This window comes from Antennarius striatus, chromosome 20, assembly GCF_040054535.1.
Source record: "Antennarius striatus isolate MH-2024 chromosome 20, ASM4005453v1, whole genome shotgun sequence".
Taxonomy (NCBI): Eukaryota; Metazoa; Chordata; class Actinopteri; order Lophiiformes; family Antennariidae; genus Antennarius; species Antennarius striatus.
This window is the reverse complement of record NC_090795.1, coordinates 9,178,669-9,190,907: the sequence shown is the minus strand read 5'-3', so window position 1 is coordinate 9,190,907 and position 12,239 is coordinate 9,178,669. Positions and strand designations below refer to the sequence as shown.

The window sequence follows — 12,239 nt, the reverse complement described above, 5'->3', positions numbered from 1 at the left end:
CATGAAACACAGATTACGTATTCAAAACATAACAAAGATATTACATTTATCAGTAGCTATGTCTAGATTACTGTAATTTTTATCCTTATTGAAACCTAGTTACAACAAAATAGTAGATTGTCAGATTGCTCTTTCCTTAACTGAAATTGTTCATCATTATTCCTTGAGCTTAGAGTTAAAAATGACATTTTTGTAGCTAGATTTGCTTCCACAAAAATAGACAAGCAAAGAAAATGAAGTCAAACTAAGCATAAAAGAGGCAACAAAACACAGTAATGTTTGAGTGTTTGAATAGACCTTGTTTTTAAAGTCTTACATATCATTGACTAAATCCCGAACAATCATTGCTTTGTTATTAAGCAAAGAATTGTTCGATAAAAATGCTTGGCAACCTGAAGATATCGATCTGGAATGGAATCTGTTCCGGGTCCTCAATGCAGGTATGATGTAGTTGTGGTCATGTCAGGAGACCACACCTCCCGGACCTCTGACGTGTTTCCGCTGGTGGTCCAGAGAGCAGTGAGACTCAACAGGCTACACCACCAGCCGTCTGTCTTGCTGAATCAGATGGTATCATTTAGTTGCCGGGTCAACGACGGGACCAACGTCAGCTTCCTGTGGGCCTTTGGGGACGGCCCATCCAAGCCAGGACAGAGCACAGAGCAGCACGTATTCCACAGGTAGATTCCCCCATTAGCATTGGCATTGTGGATCAATGTAGACCTGCCTTTCTCCGTGGTGTTTCTGTCCCTCTGTGTCTGCATGGGCTCCCTTTGTTACTCCATCTTCGGTTATCATTTATTAAAAAAGGATGAATAGCTTGATATTTAATAAAATTATTTAGGAATTAATTTTGTTTGTCCTGTATTTATGTGAAAAAAGACTTTTGCCTGAGAAACAAAAAAGGTTCCTTCTAATTTTTGTGACAACAGTTAATGTTAATTTTCTGCTTCACCTTATTCTATATTTCTACACATACAGTTACAGTATGTGTGTTTTATTCTCTGCAGAACAGGAGAGTTCAGAGTAACAGTCACAGCGTCTAATCTGGTCAGCGTCGCCTCTCTAAGCAGTCACATATTTGTTGTGGACCGGCCTTGTCAGCCCCCACCAGTCAAGAACATGGGCCCTCTCAAACTGCAGGTATGTTTTATTAGCTGATCTGTTAGCCTGAACCGTAACATGAGTGTAGCATGGTTGCTAAATAATATCAGATCTTTTCTGAATCCTCTCTCTTAGGTGCGAAGACATGAGTCTGTCCACCTGGGGGTGACCTATGAGACTGAAGTTGACTGCGATGTTTCAGGAGGGCTTTCTTACACCTGGACCTTGTTCGACTCTGCAGGAAGACTCTTCCCTTTGCCTCTAATAGACACAAACAAACAGAGCCTCACACTACCCAGCTACCATCTGCACTATGACACCTACACTGCCATAGCGAAGGTAAGTAGGGAATGGACTGGACCTTAAACTGGGACATAAAACAAGAATTACGAGAAGTGATAGTCTTCGATTTACAGAATTGCAGTAAGCAATTTGGCTCCAATAGCTGTCGTTGCTCTGCAGGTTCAGGTTGTTGGCACTGTGGTGTACAGCAACTACAGTGTGAGGGTCCAGGTGATCCCAAGTCCTCCTATAGCCTTCATCCAGGGTGGCACCAACATCTTCATCAACAACAGCAACACCACTGTGGTAATGCTGGATGGACGGAGATCTCATGACCCAGACTTCCCTATGAACCCACTGAGGTACAGACACCTTAAAATTCCTGTACCTATTCAACCCTTTGGCTTAACTGAGTTTTTAAACTCAAATTCCAGTTCTGTTTATCTCTTTGCAGCTTCAACTGGACATGCAAACCAGTCAGCTCCATTGCCAGCTCCTGTTTTCACCAAGATGTTCAGACTTCATCCTCTGTGCTCGTATTTCCCGCTAGTTTCCTCAAGGACAGCTTTGACCAGTTCCACTTTACGCTCAACGTCCACAGCCTACAGCGCTCAGCTTCATCAGAGGCCTATCTCACATTAACATCTGACATGATGGGGTGAGTGTCATAGACACATATACAGAAGTAGATTATAGCTTGTGTGTCTTGCAAATCAGATTGAAGTAAAATACACTTTCCTGAATCCAGGAAAGTGTTAGTAAACTGCCCTCTGTGCCGAGGAGACCAGGTGAACTGGGAGCAGCCTGTCTCTGTCAGCGCCTTGTGTGAAGACTGTAAAATTGAGCCACAATACATACAGTACAGCTGGAGTCTTTACCGGGTCAATGCATCTTCCAAGCCTGTCACAGAAGGTGATTTTTTTTAAAAAGTATATATATATATTTTGTTACGTTCGCAAGAAAATAAATCTTACGTATATTTTCTTGTGTTCTAGTTCTGTTTTGTTACACAGTTGATGTCACAGCTCCATCAACCATCATGGAGGGTCAAGACACTTCCTCTAAAATCCCTGCAACTTCCACGCAGCACCAACCTGCTGTTGATGGTCCGCAACACAACCCAGCTTTCTACACCTCTGCCTCTGTCTCTCTGGGTGATAAGACATCTGGAACCAGCTCCAAAGTGCAAAATCTGAACGTGACCGATGGCGGAACATCATCGAAGAATAGCGAAAAGAAGTCAGCTATGGCTTGTGTGTAATTTAATCTGACTGGTTGAATAAAAACGGCTACCCCAGTGTTTCCCTATGGTGGTTTCCCCTGCAGAAACACATATACTAAAAGAGAATTAACACCTTCTCTCCTCCTCCTCATAGTGTTGCCAGAACCTGATCCCTCACCTATCTCTTCTCTCGTCCACGTCAGAACAGCAACAGGTAAACCTGGGCAGCGGTGTGCACTGCTATTACTCTTTAAAAATCGTATTATTTTATTCTGTAGGTCATTCAGAATCTAATCCTGTGAAGAAAGTGTGAATATGTAACATGTAGCATGCTCAACCCATCAGCATTCAAGACATGAACATCAATAGGGAAAATCAACAAGAGCTAATAATTGCAAGGTCACAGTTACAGTGAAATGGTTGGTTTATGAATTATTTAACAGCTTATCCTCTTTATGTCCAGCAGAGGAACCCTTTTATCACCCTCTGGGGGATTTTGACCCTCCAGAGCTTTTGTACTCTCCCACTGAATACCAGCCACTTGCCCTTGACAACAGCAGCGTCCTACATCCAGGCCTGTCCAGCCAGAGTGACGTTATCAGCGAATTCCTGGTTGATGTGGACTCCTCTGCTGACTGGGAGCACTCCCTTCCTGTCTGGGAGAGCGGCAACTTGGGAGGTCATCAAGGTGAGGTGCAAGTCTTCTGAAATGTGTGAAGCCGATCAGATCTCTGCTTTGGCAGAAGCCGGGGGGAGCTGTTTCATAGCAGGAAGCTCACAGGTGTTTAACTGACTGATGTTTTCTGCTTGGAGGAAGTTCTCCTATTATGAATGTTGGAACATGAAGGGGCCATAAATCAAAAACAGTCTGTACACACCCATGTTTTCCAGAGAATAGTCTCTCAGCAACACAGAAAACACTGTGGTAGATGTACCACGTGATAAAACCAATTGAGGACCGCAAAGGTATTTATATGGGTAGGACTATTAGGGCATGTTTGTTGAAAAGAACGTCCTGTGTCTAAAAACAAAAAAGCACTGGGTGGAACAGCAGGATCACTGATAATTATCAGTGGTTTGATCACTGCAAAGCATGTTTACAATAGACTATATGAGAGACAAGATCGTTCATAGTGATGTTCAAGTGTGGAGTGGATCCAGATATTTTTTTTTGCTTCCTTTGATGTCCATAACACTTAATGATGAAATGAAAGAGAAACAGACATCTGTGTGGATTTTTTAGTGCATCAGTGCAATATTTTTTAAATGTTAATCTGACTCTATTACAGATTGGGATTATGATATTCCTGCAAACAGCCCAGAGGAAGGAGACCCAGGGACTTCAGCAGGAAGACCCATGGGTACAGTGCATGTTTGATTTTTCTCATGATCACCATTGTTAGAGGTATTGTGTTAACTTGTGAATCTTCTCAGCTGTGGAAAGTGAAACCTTCAATCCAATAGACGACTCAGGCATCGATCCAGTAATACTGGAAGATGATGAAGATGAGGGGAGTAATCTGGTAGATTCCAGACCATCTGTGGTAAGGCAGGAGCCAAGCTTGCTCGATTTATCACGAGATCTGGTAGAGAGAGGCCTTTTGGAGTCCTACACCTACACGGGTACATTCTTCATGAAACTTAGACAAACACTTCCTCCTATTATCCATCTGTTTCAGTATTCGTTTACTTTTCTCTCTGTTTCTTTTCAGGAATTTCCTCCCCTTCAATCAGCTTCAAGCCCAACAGTCTGCAGCCTGGGAGCAGGTACATGCTAGAAGTCAGAGCAGGTCAGTTTCACTAGTCAATGTGTAGCACATTACAGCACTGAGCCATGGCCATTAATAGATGGAATGATAAACAAACATAAACCTGGAATGGAACTATGATTTTTGGTTTGAAATCCTAGACCAGTCACAATCAAAAGTAGAAGTTTTTATGAACCAGAAGAGGAAAGCCTTCTGTGCTGCTGGATATAATCGTTTATCATCATACCTCTAAGGAAAATGTCATTGATGGATCTGGATACTGATCCAATTATTATCTGTTTAACTCAGAATCTCACAAAAGTCTTTTGGGTCGGACTCAGCTTTTCTTAAAAACCCACCCTTCTCCAGAGGGCATGACGTGTCAGGTGCAACCTATGAAAGGACGAGAGTTATATACACACTTCAGCATCTTCTGCTCTTCAGGAAAAGAGGTACAGTAACTCCTGTTCCGTATGGTTGACACAAACATGTATGCTTAGCTATAAAGGAACAAATTTCTAAGTAACAATTAATATGAGGACAAAAGTCAGATGCCATGTATTTGTAGTCTTAAAGGATACCTACAATCTCCAAAGGAGCTTGAAAGGGTTCTTGTAAAAGTAAATTATCAGTAGTAGTAAAAGTTTTGCTACATAGATAAGCCATGAATTGTAATGTTGATAATGTTTTTCATTGTGTGTGTGTGCTCGTGTGTATGTGTGTGTGTGTGTGTGTCTTTGTGATGTAGGACTTGCTGTATGAGTACAGCATCCGTGTGGGAGATGGATCTCCCAAGATTCTTTATCAGGGGAGGGACTTCCAGTACTACTTTAGCCTTCCTTCTGGTGACCCCACTGACGACTATAAAGGTAGCTCATAAGGCTTACAACACACACACACACACACACACACACACACACACACACACACACACACACACACACACACACACACACACACACACACACACACACGCGCACACACACACACACACACACACACACACACACACACACACACACACACACACACACACACACACACACACACACTTCAAGATAAATCGTTGAATTTGTTATCATTTATCAAATAATTTTTGTTTCCATAGTAACTGTTTACTCCAAGATCAGAAGCAGTGTGTATGGGACAACAACTAAACCCTGTCCTGTCACCGTCCAAGTACAACCAAGCTTCTTCAGAGACACCTCTTCTTCTTCCGTCCATCGTGATCCTGATCTGGAGCTGTAAGAAGAGATAAGCTAATGTACTACTTAATGACAGACACTGTTCAGATTTACAAGCCTGCATTCACCTAAAACCTGATATAACAAACCAATCTTAATTATAGTTGGAGTTATAGATTAGATCAAAGATTTTACGGGTTACCTTGCCATTCATCCCTTACACTGGTGTGTCATCGGGATGTGTCTCCAGTTCAAAGTCAGGTTTGAGGAACTTGTCGGCTCTGGTGCAGCTTGGGAATGATGTGGAGGTCCGTAACTACATCAGTCTCCTCTCCAGCATCCTGAACAGACTCAGCATGGACACCAAAGCCAACACACACATGCAAAGGCACACACGCAATGCCCTTATTTGCACAATGTGTGAGCTTGAGAACAGAGACCAAGTACCCCTTATTAATATCTTTTGATATCTCTTACTCTTTTTCTGTTTGTAGTCAAATTATATGCAAACATTTCTTTTACAACATTTTGATAACATGTCATTTAATCCTAGGCATCCATGCTGGACAGCATCTGCCTTCTCAGAAGTCTTTTACAAGTTACAAGTCAGGAAAGTAGAAGTTTAAGTTTGTCTTATTTAATGCACTTTAATTATTCTATCCTGGAAGTTATTTGTCATATTTCCTTTACTCTTTTAGGTGTCATTAGTGAGTGCAGGGCAAGTGACACATCATGTTCAGGTCACCACAGAGAGGTTTTCAAGCCTTTACAGTCTGGACCAGAAGGTACTCGACACCCTGGTTGCTCTGCTGTCATACAGCCTGCAAGCTGCTGTCACAAGTAAAGTCTTCACACGAGAAGCACCCGATGTTAAGAAGACATTAAAAGCAGCCTCACATGAGGAAAACATCGAAAAAGCTCTAAAACCTTCAAATGGCTGCATATCAGAGTCATTTAGTGGAGGTAACTTCAGTGGAGGAGAGTCCAATGCAGCAAATCAAGTGGTTCTGCTCGTAGCGGATATCCTGCAGGTTGCTGCAGACCTGATGCTGGTGAGGGAACACAAACGAACATTCTGCTGCATACAGGATCTATACTCATAAACATACATATTACCGTCATTTATGTCACATCTATCGTAATCTTTGTTTCTCCAGAAGTATGTCTCGTTTCACGAGGCCCAAGAGCACAGAGTCAGCACTGGGTTTATGGCCTTATACGTAGCATACCAAAACCAAACCTCCACCATCATCACCAGTAAATCCACCAGCATCAACATGACATCATCTTTGCTCCAGCTGCTGTTTGATTTCCGTATGAGAGAGAGCAGACCAGATCGACCTTGTGTGATTAGCATGCTGACTGAGCTCATCCACAGCCCTTATACCTGGGCCCGCTACCATCATAGGGTAAGACTGGCGTGATATGGTGACACTCGGTGATTAAATGGCAAAGCACTCACTCTCATTTTCCTCCACTAATTTCCAGCTCACTGGTCCAGTCGTTGACTTGAGTCTGTATGAGTGCAGCACAAAAAGAAAGATCCCTGTCCGTTCTCTCGTTCAGCCGATAGAATTCATCCTGCAGCCGCCAGCAAGAAGCGTACGTCACCATTTCTCAGTTTCCACCGTCGCTGCAGCAGAACGCTGTATTAAATGAAAACATGCAACCTTCCATTCACTTCCATTTTGCAGAAGAGCTCCATCCACGAGTACATCCTCCACTGTAACAAGATCAACTACCACAGCTTTAACGTTACCCAGGAGCACTTGCAGCAGACCATTAAGCTGAGTGTAGCTTTCACACCTCTCCTCAAGAAGGCATTTCCTATCATGCTGCTTTTCAGGTACACCCATAATTCTCTTTTACATACTTTATCATTCCCTCGTTCTGACTATACAATAACACACTGTTATACTTTTAATGAATTTAAGAATAGGGAGGAAGTCAGCTGGGATGAGCTCCCGCAACCCCCATGATCTGCATAAAGCGAAAGAAGCGGCTCAGGAGATGAATGACTGAATGAATAGGGAGTAAGAATGTTGTGCAAAACTGAAATAAGTATTCCCTTTCTGGTAGGATGTTTGAGAAGCCGACTCCCAGCAGGCACCATCTACGCAGGATTTATCACTGGGAGAGCAACACCACACAATTCATTCTGCCCTCATTCTACTTGAATGGTTTGAAATGTTTTCTATCCATCGATCTATGATCAGCCCTATCCGTCCTTCTTCCTTGTCTGTCCATCTGTTCATTTACCTTTAATCTGTCAGACTAATCAAACACAACCTGACCAATCAATACTCTAGTCATCATTCAATCATTTAAAGGATTGTATTCATGTTATAGTGCATGCAATCCAAATTTCTGATCATATAGGATGTGCTATCATCATTTAACAGTGTGTTGAACAATTTTATATTTTGGAATTTCTCATTATTTTCAATAATGGATTAAAATCTTTAAAATAATAATTGTAGCTCCAGGGGTTGGTCACCTTGCCCTGTTGTACGCGGATTTTGAGAAGGTGCGCAGACATACGTACATGAGTGAACGGGTCAGCTACAGTCTCACAATGGACAGCAGCTTGTGTTTGTCCTGGGATGATCGCCGAGAGGCCTGGACGCACCATGGCTGTCGGACATGGCAAGAAGACACAGCAACTACTGTCAACTGCAGGTAAGATGTCAGTCTTTTAATAAGAGTGCTTTTATTCACTCAAACACATGCAAGACGGAACTTTACAGAGTGATGGGTGACTTATTGTCAACCGGAATAAGGTAGAAAGACGAAACAAAAGGTGTTATATTCAAGGAGGCAAGGGGATGAAGATTAGATCACAGCATTGACCTTAAAAACTAGGTCAAGGTCAAATTTTCACTTTTATACTGTTTTAGGTATACATCTCTGAAGCCTGATGAGATATAATCACAAAACAAAAAGCAATATTTTCAGGAAGCCAGAGGCACAAAAATGTGATGATGACCTTCACCTTTGGAAAACTAGGTCAATGTCATTTTGAATTTAGGGGTGTCGCGGGATGTTGCAGTCTCTGACTGCCTTGTTGGTATTTGTCTCAGTTGTCGCCACTTGAGGCCTCTAACTGTGGTGCAACAGCCTATCCAGACCAGCCATGAAGAGACCAGTTTGGAGCCGTTGCTGAGGTGACCCTTTTGTTATGAGACTCAAAAGATCCATTGAATAAGATAAAACGAAATCTCCCTGTTACTGAAAATGTAGCAGAAATTCAGACCTTATCAAAAATGTCCAGATGGGATAGCGATCATTTTGTGAGCATTTTTGTAAAAGACAGCAATGACAGTATAATGTCCTCCCGTGGCTCTTCTCTGCCTCTCTGTCATCCTAGTGTCTCCAGTGATCTGACGGTGCTGTGTGTGCTGATGCTGTGTGTGTGCCTTTACATCCCGGGTTTGGTGGCATGCAAGAGAGCAGACGTCATCTCTGAGGAGAATCGGAGGGTCCACTACCTTTCTGATAACTCCCCTCATGACCCATATCTGTATGCAGTTACAATCCACACCGGTCCCTGCTCTGCAGCCTGTATGACTGCAAAGGTACATGCTCCATCACATCATTTTAATATCTATATGAACGACATGACATTTTTCACATTTTAAATTTTTTCAATGACATGTAAGTGAAGTGTTTTGTCTGATATTTGCATGAAAAAATTAACGAAACAGACAAGGTCAAGAGGTAATCCAAATGGAGGTGCGGTTGTCCCACTCTGAACTGCCCGTATTAAAGACCAGCACTAATATGTCTAATTATTTACAACAGGTTTACTTAACACTCAATGGTGAAGAAGGGGTCTCACCAACAAAAGAACTACAGGTCCCAGGATGCACTCTGTTCAGGAGGAACTCTCAAGACACCTTTATATTTAGGTAAATTTCAAGTATTATCATTAAACAAATAATCTTTTCATCTTATGACATAGCATTCAGCTTCCTTTTGCATTTCAGACCAGATCAAACTTGATTCCCTTGTTCTTAAACCCATAATTTAATGTATTCTGTCCTTGAAATAATAGTACTGCAGAGAGTCTGGGCCCATTATGGGGGGTCCACATCTGGCATGACAACTCCGGACCCTCCTCCATCTGGTACCTCAAACAAGTGAAAGTGTCTGAGGTAACCTGGTTGTTCATGTGCTATTTCATCTGCACTGCCTTTTGTTCCACCTTGACCATCAAGACATTTGTTGCTCTCCAGGTGAGCGGAGGACGTCTGAAGGGTCGCGCTTGGCTCTTTCTCGCTCAGTGCTGGTTGGCTGTGAACAAAGGCGATGGCCAGGTGGAGAGAGTGCTGCAAGTCTGCACTCAGGGAATAGGCTTTGCTAAGGTGGTGCTGTCACAAACATCGAAAAATCTCCTAAGATGCCCCCATGTGACCCGGGTGTCTACCTGTATGTTTATAGATGTTGCATCTCAAGCTATTGGACTACTTCTCAGACTACCACCTGTGGATATCTGTGCTCAGATGTCCATGTCCCAGCTCATTCACACACACACAGAGACTTAGTGTAAGCCTGCTGCTACTGTTTGGGTATGCGTGTGTCAACGCAGCCATCATCTCACAGATGGATGATCTGGTATGTTAATAAAATCTTTTTTGCTGTTCTGTTCATGAGTGTTACAGGACATGTTATCCATAATTCAATTATTTCTGATCCCTTGTTTGCAGTTGCCGTTTGATCTTGGCGTTATTGATGTATCAGCTGTTTCAGTGACAACAGGATTATTGAGTGTATTGGCAGTGTTGCCTGCAGCAGCAATAATATCTTTCTTGTTTCGTTTGGGTGAGGTTAAGTTGATAGGGTCAGGCATTCAACACACTAAAGGCAACAAGACTGAAACAGTTCATTTTGAAGGTGAGATTTTTACTCAGATTTAGTGAAAATTATTTTAATGCAGATTTGGTCTTCTTGGGATGAAATATTTAAATGTTTTCTTACCTTGTCCTCACATATTCTTCTTGCTTTTCTGTGATTTCTCACAGAAGCCCCTTCAGTGACCAGTAGCAAATTTCAGGAAGTCTGGAGGAAGAAATTTCAGGTTGCACCTCAAGCACCAGTCGTTTTTTCTGTCTGTCAGATATCAATGTTCCTCATTGATATCTGACTCTTCATCTTGTATATCTTTTATATTTTAGGACACAGACCTGCAGTCAGCGTCCAGTGCTCTAAAGGAGACTAAAAACACAGAAGGAGAAGTTGTAATCCCAGCTTGTGTGTTCATAAGAAATGAGGATGCTCTAGCAATGGAGAACAATACTAGATTGTCACTTCAAAATCTGTTGCTGCTTCCTGGCGGCAACAATGATCAAGCTCCTCCAGATATTTTAAGTGAAGTTTTAAGAACCCAAAAGAGTCATTTATCCAGTACATGGGATGGACATCAGGCTATACAGGAAAACAATTCTCAAGGAAGAAGGAATGATGACAGCCATCACAAGTCTGCATGGTTTTCCCACAGCGATCACTACCACGCCACCAAAGAGCCTTTATCTTGGTGGAGTCACTGTGTGGCCTGGACACTGTGTCTGCTGTTGTCTGTCTTCTGCCTGGTGATCTCTGCATGGCTGGGAATAAGGTATTAGATGTTTCATGACATTAAATAGAAGGTTGTGAACATGTTTTAATGATGGATAATAGTCAATAACTTCTTAATATGTCCACTCTGTGTGTATGTATATTTGTGTATGCCAGTTTCAGCACCAGTAAAGTCCTTCTATGGATGCACTCTTTTTTCTTCTCCCTGATCTTGTGCATCTTCCTCATCCAGCCAGCTGTGGTATTTTTTAGATACACACATTACATATATATATACAGTGTGTGTGTGTGTGTGTGTGTGTGTGTGTATATATAAACGTAATAATATATATTACATTATAATACATTACATATATATTACATACTAATGAATAAAATGTTGTCTAACATTTTCCTCTTCCTCTTCTAGATTATTACAGTAGCTGTGATAGAGTCATTTTGGTACAGGCAAAGAGCAAATGCTCACATTTTCTCCAGTAACGGAGTGTTTGGGATGGAGACATCACAAATAAGGAACAACAGTGGTGGCAGTCAGTCAGAAGAGACATCTGCCTTTCCTCATGAAGAATACCCAAACCTTGAGAAGGTGAGCACCAATGTAATTCTAGTTTATTTTATTCCCTTCTATTCTAATCCATTCAAACCTACAGTCACTTATCTCTGACCGACAGCTGCTTGGAGCCCGTCGTCGAGCCCGGTACCTCCGTCTCATTCGCCCACCAACTCCAGCAGAGCTGAGGAAAATTCGTGGGAAGAAAATCAGAGAAGCTGTTCTCTATAAAACCCTCAGGTGTGTTTGTGTGTCTTTGTGCATGTATGCACCAATTTGCGTGTGTTGTAAAGCTTTAAAAGACTAATCATTTTCTTGTCCACCAGGGATTTGTCCATCTGTCTCTCCATGCTTATTCTGATGCTGTGCATAAATTATGGGACCTCATTCACAGACCATTACCGCCTCAACAGGGCCATCAAGAACCAGTTTATAAGGTAACATTTGCGCTCAAATGTCTCTCTCTCTCTCTCTCTCTCTCTCTCTCTCTCTCTCTCTCTCTCTCTCTCTCTCTCTCTCTCTCTCTCTCTCTCTCTCTCTCTCTCTCTCTCTCTCTCTCTCTCTCTCTCTCTCTC

The 12,239-nt window shown here is 42.3% G+C and overlaps 1 protein-coding gene across 1 annotated transcript in view; it reads left to right on the top strand.

The window, feature by feature from the left end:
* The window catches only part of LOC137587898 (polycystin-1-like protein 1), a 31,616-nt gene that overhangs the window by 14,585 nt on the left and 4,792 nt on the right, over positions 1-12,239 (top strand). Inside the window, exons 11-47 of the mRNA XM_068304580.1 lie at positions 441-680; positions 1,011-1,143; positions 1,240-1,443; positions 1,567-1,748; positions 1,841-2,044; positions 2,135-2,298; positions 2,382-2,625; positions 2,713-2,822; positions 3,072-3,296; positions 3,898-3,969; positions 4,043-4,231; positions 4,321-4,398; positions 4,666-4,808; positions 5,105-5,225; positions 5,465-5,600; positions 5,791-5,983; positions 6,094-6,160; positions 6,249-6,380; positions 6,459-6,592; positions 6,698-6,949; positions 7,029-7,142; positions 7,235-7,386; positions 7,620-7,720; positions 8,021-8,219; positions 8,621-8,704; positions 8,908-9,115; positions 9,342-9,448; positions 9,595-9,694; positions 9,776-9,904; positions 9,981-10,154; positions 10,247-10,433; positions 10,562-10,617; positions 10,715-11,154; positions 11,271-11,355; positions 11,524-11,700; positions 11,786-11,904; positions 11,991-12,101. Of these exons, the coding sequence (XP_068160681.1) occupies positions 441-680; positions 1,011-1,143; positions 1,240-1,443; positions 1,567-1,748; positions 1,841-2,044; positions 2,135-2,298; positions 2,382-2,625; positions 2,713-2,822; positions 3,072-3,296; positions 3,898-3,969; positions 4,043-4,231; positions 4,321-4,398; positions 4,666-4,808; positions 5,105-5,225; positions 5,465-5,600; positions 5,791-5,983; positions 6,094-6,160; positions 6,249-6,380; positions 6,459-6,592; positions 6,698-6,949; positions 7,029-7,142; positions 7,235-7,386; positions 7,620-7,720; positions 8,021-8,219; positions 8,621-8,704; positions 8,908-9,115; positions 9,342-9,448; positions 9,595-9,694; positions 9,776-9,904; positions 9,981-10,154; positions 10,247-10,433; positions 10,562-10,617; positions 10,715-11,154; positions 11,271-11,355; positions 11,524-11,700; positions 11,786-11,904; positions 11,991-12,101 (5,766 nt within the window). The remainder of the gene's footprint in view (positions 1-440; positions 681-1,010; positions 1,144-1,239; positions 1,444-1,566; positions 1,749-1,840; positions 2,045-2,134; positions 2,299-2,381; positions 2,626-2,712; positions 2,823-3,071; positions 3,297-3,897; positions 3,970-4,042; positions 4,232-4,320; positions 4,399-4,665; positions 4,809-5,104; positions 5,226-5,464; positions 5,601-5,790; positions 5,984-6,093; positions 6,161-6,248; positions 6,381-6,458; positions 6,593-6,697; positions 6,950-7,028; positions 7,143-7,234; positions 7,387-7,619; positions 7,721-8,020; positions 8,220-8,620; positions 8,705-8,907; positions 9,116-9,341; positions 9,449-9,594; positions 9,695-9,775; positions 9,905-9,980; positions 10,155-10,246; positions 10,434-10,561; positions 10,618-10,714; positions 11,155-11,270; positions 11,356-11,523; positions 11,701-11,785; positions 11,905-11,990; positions 12,102-12,239) is intronic.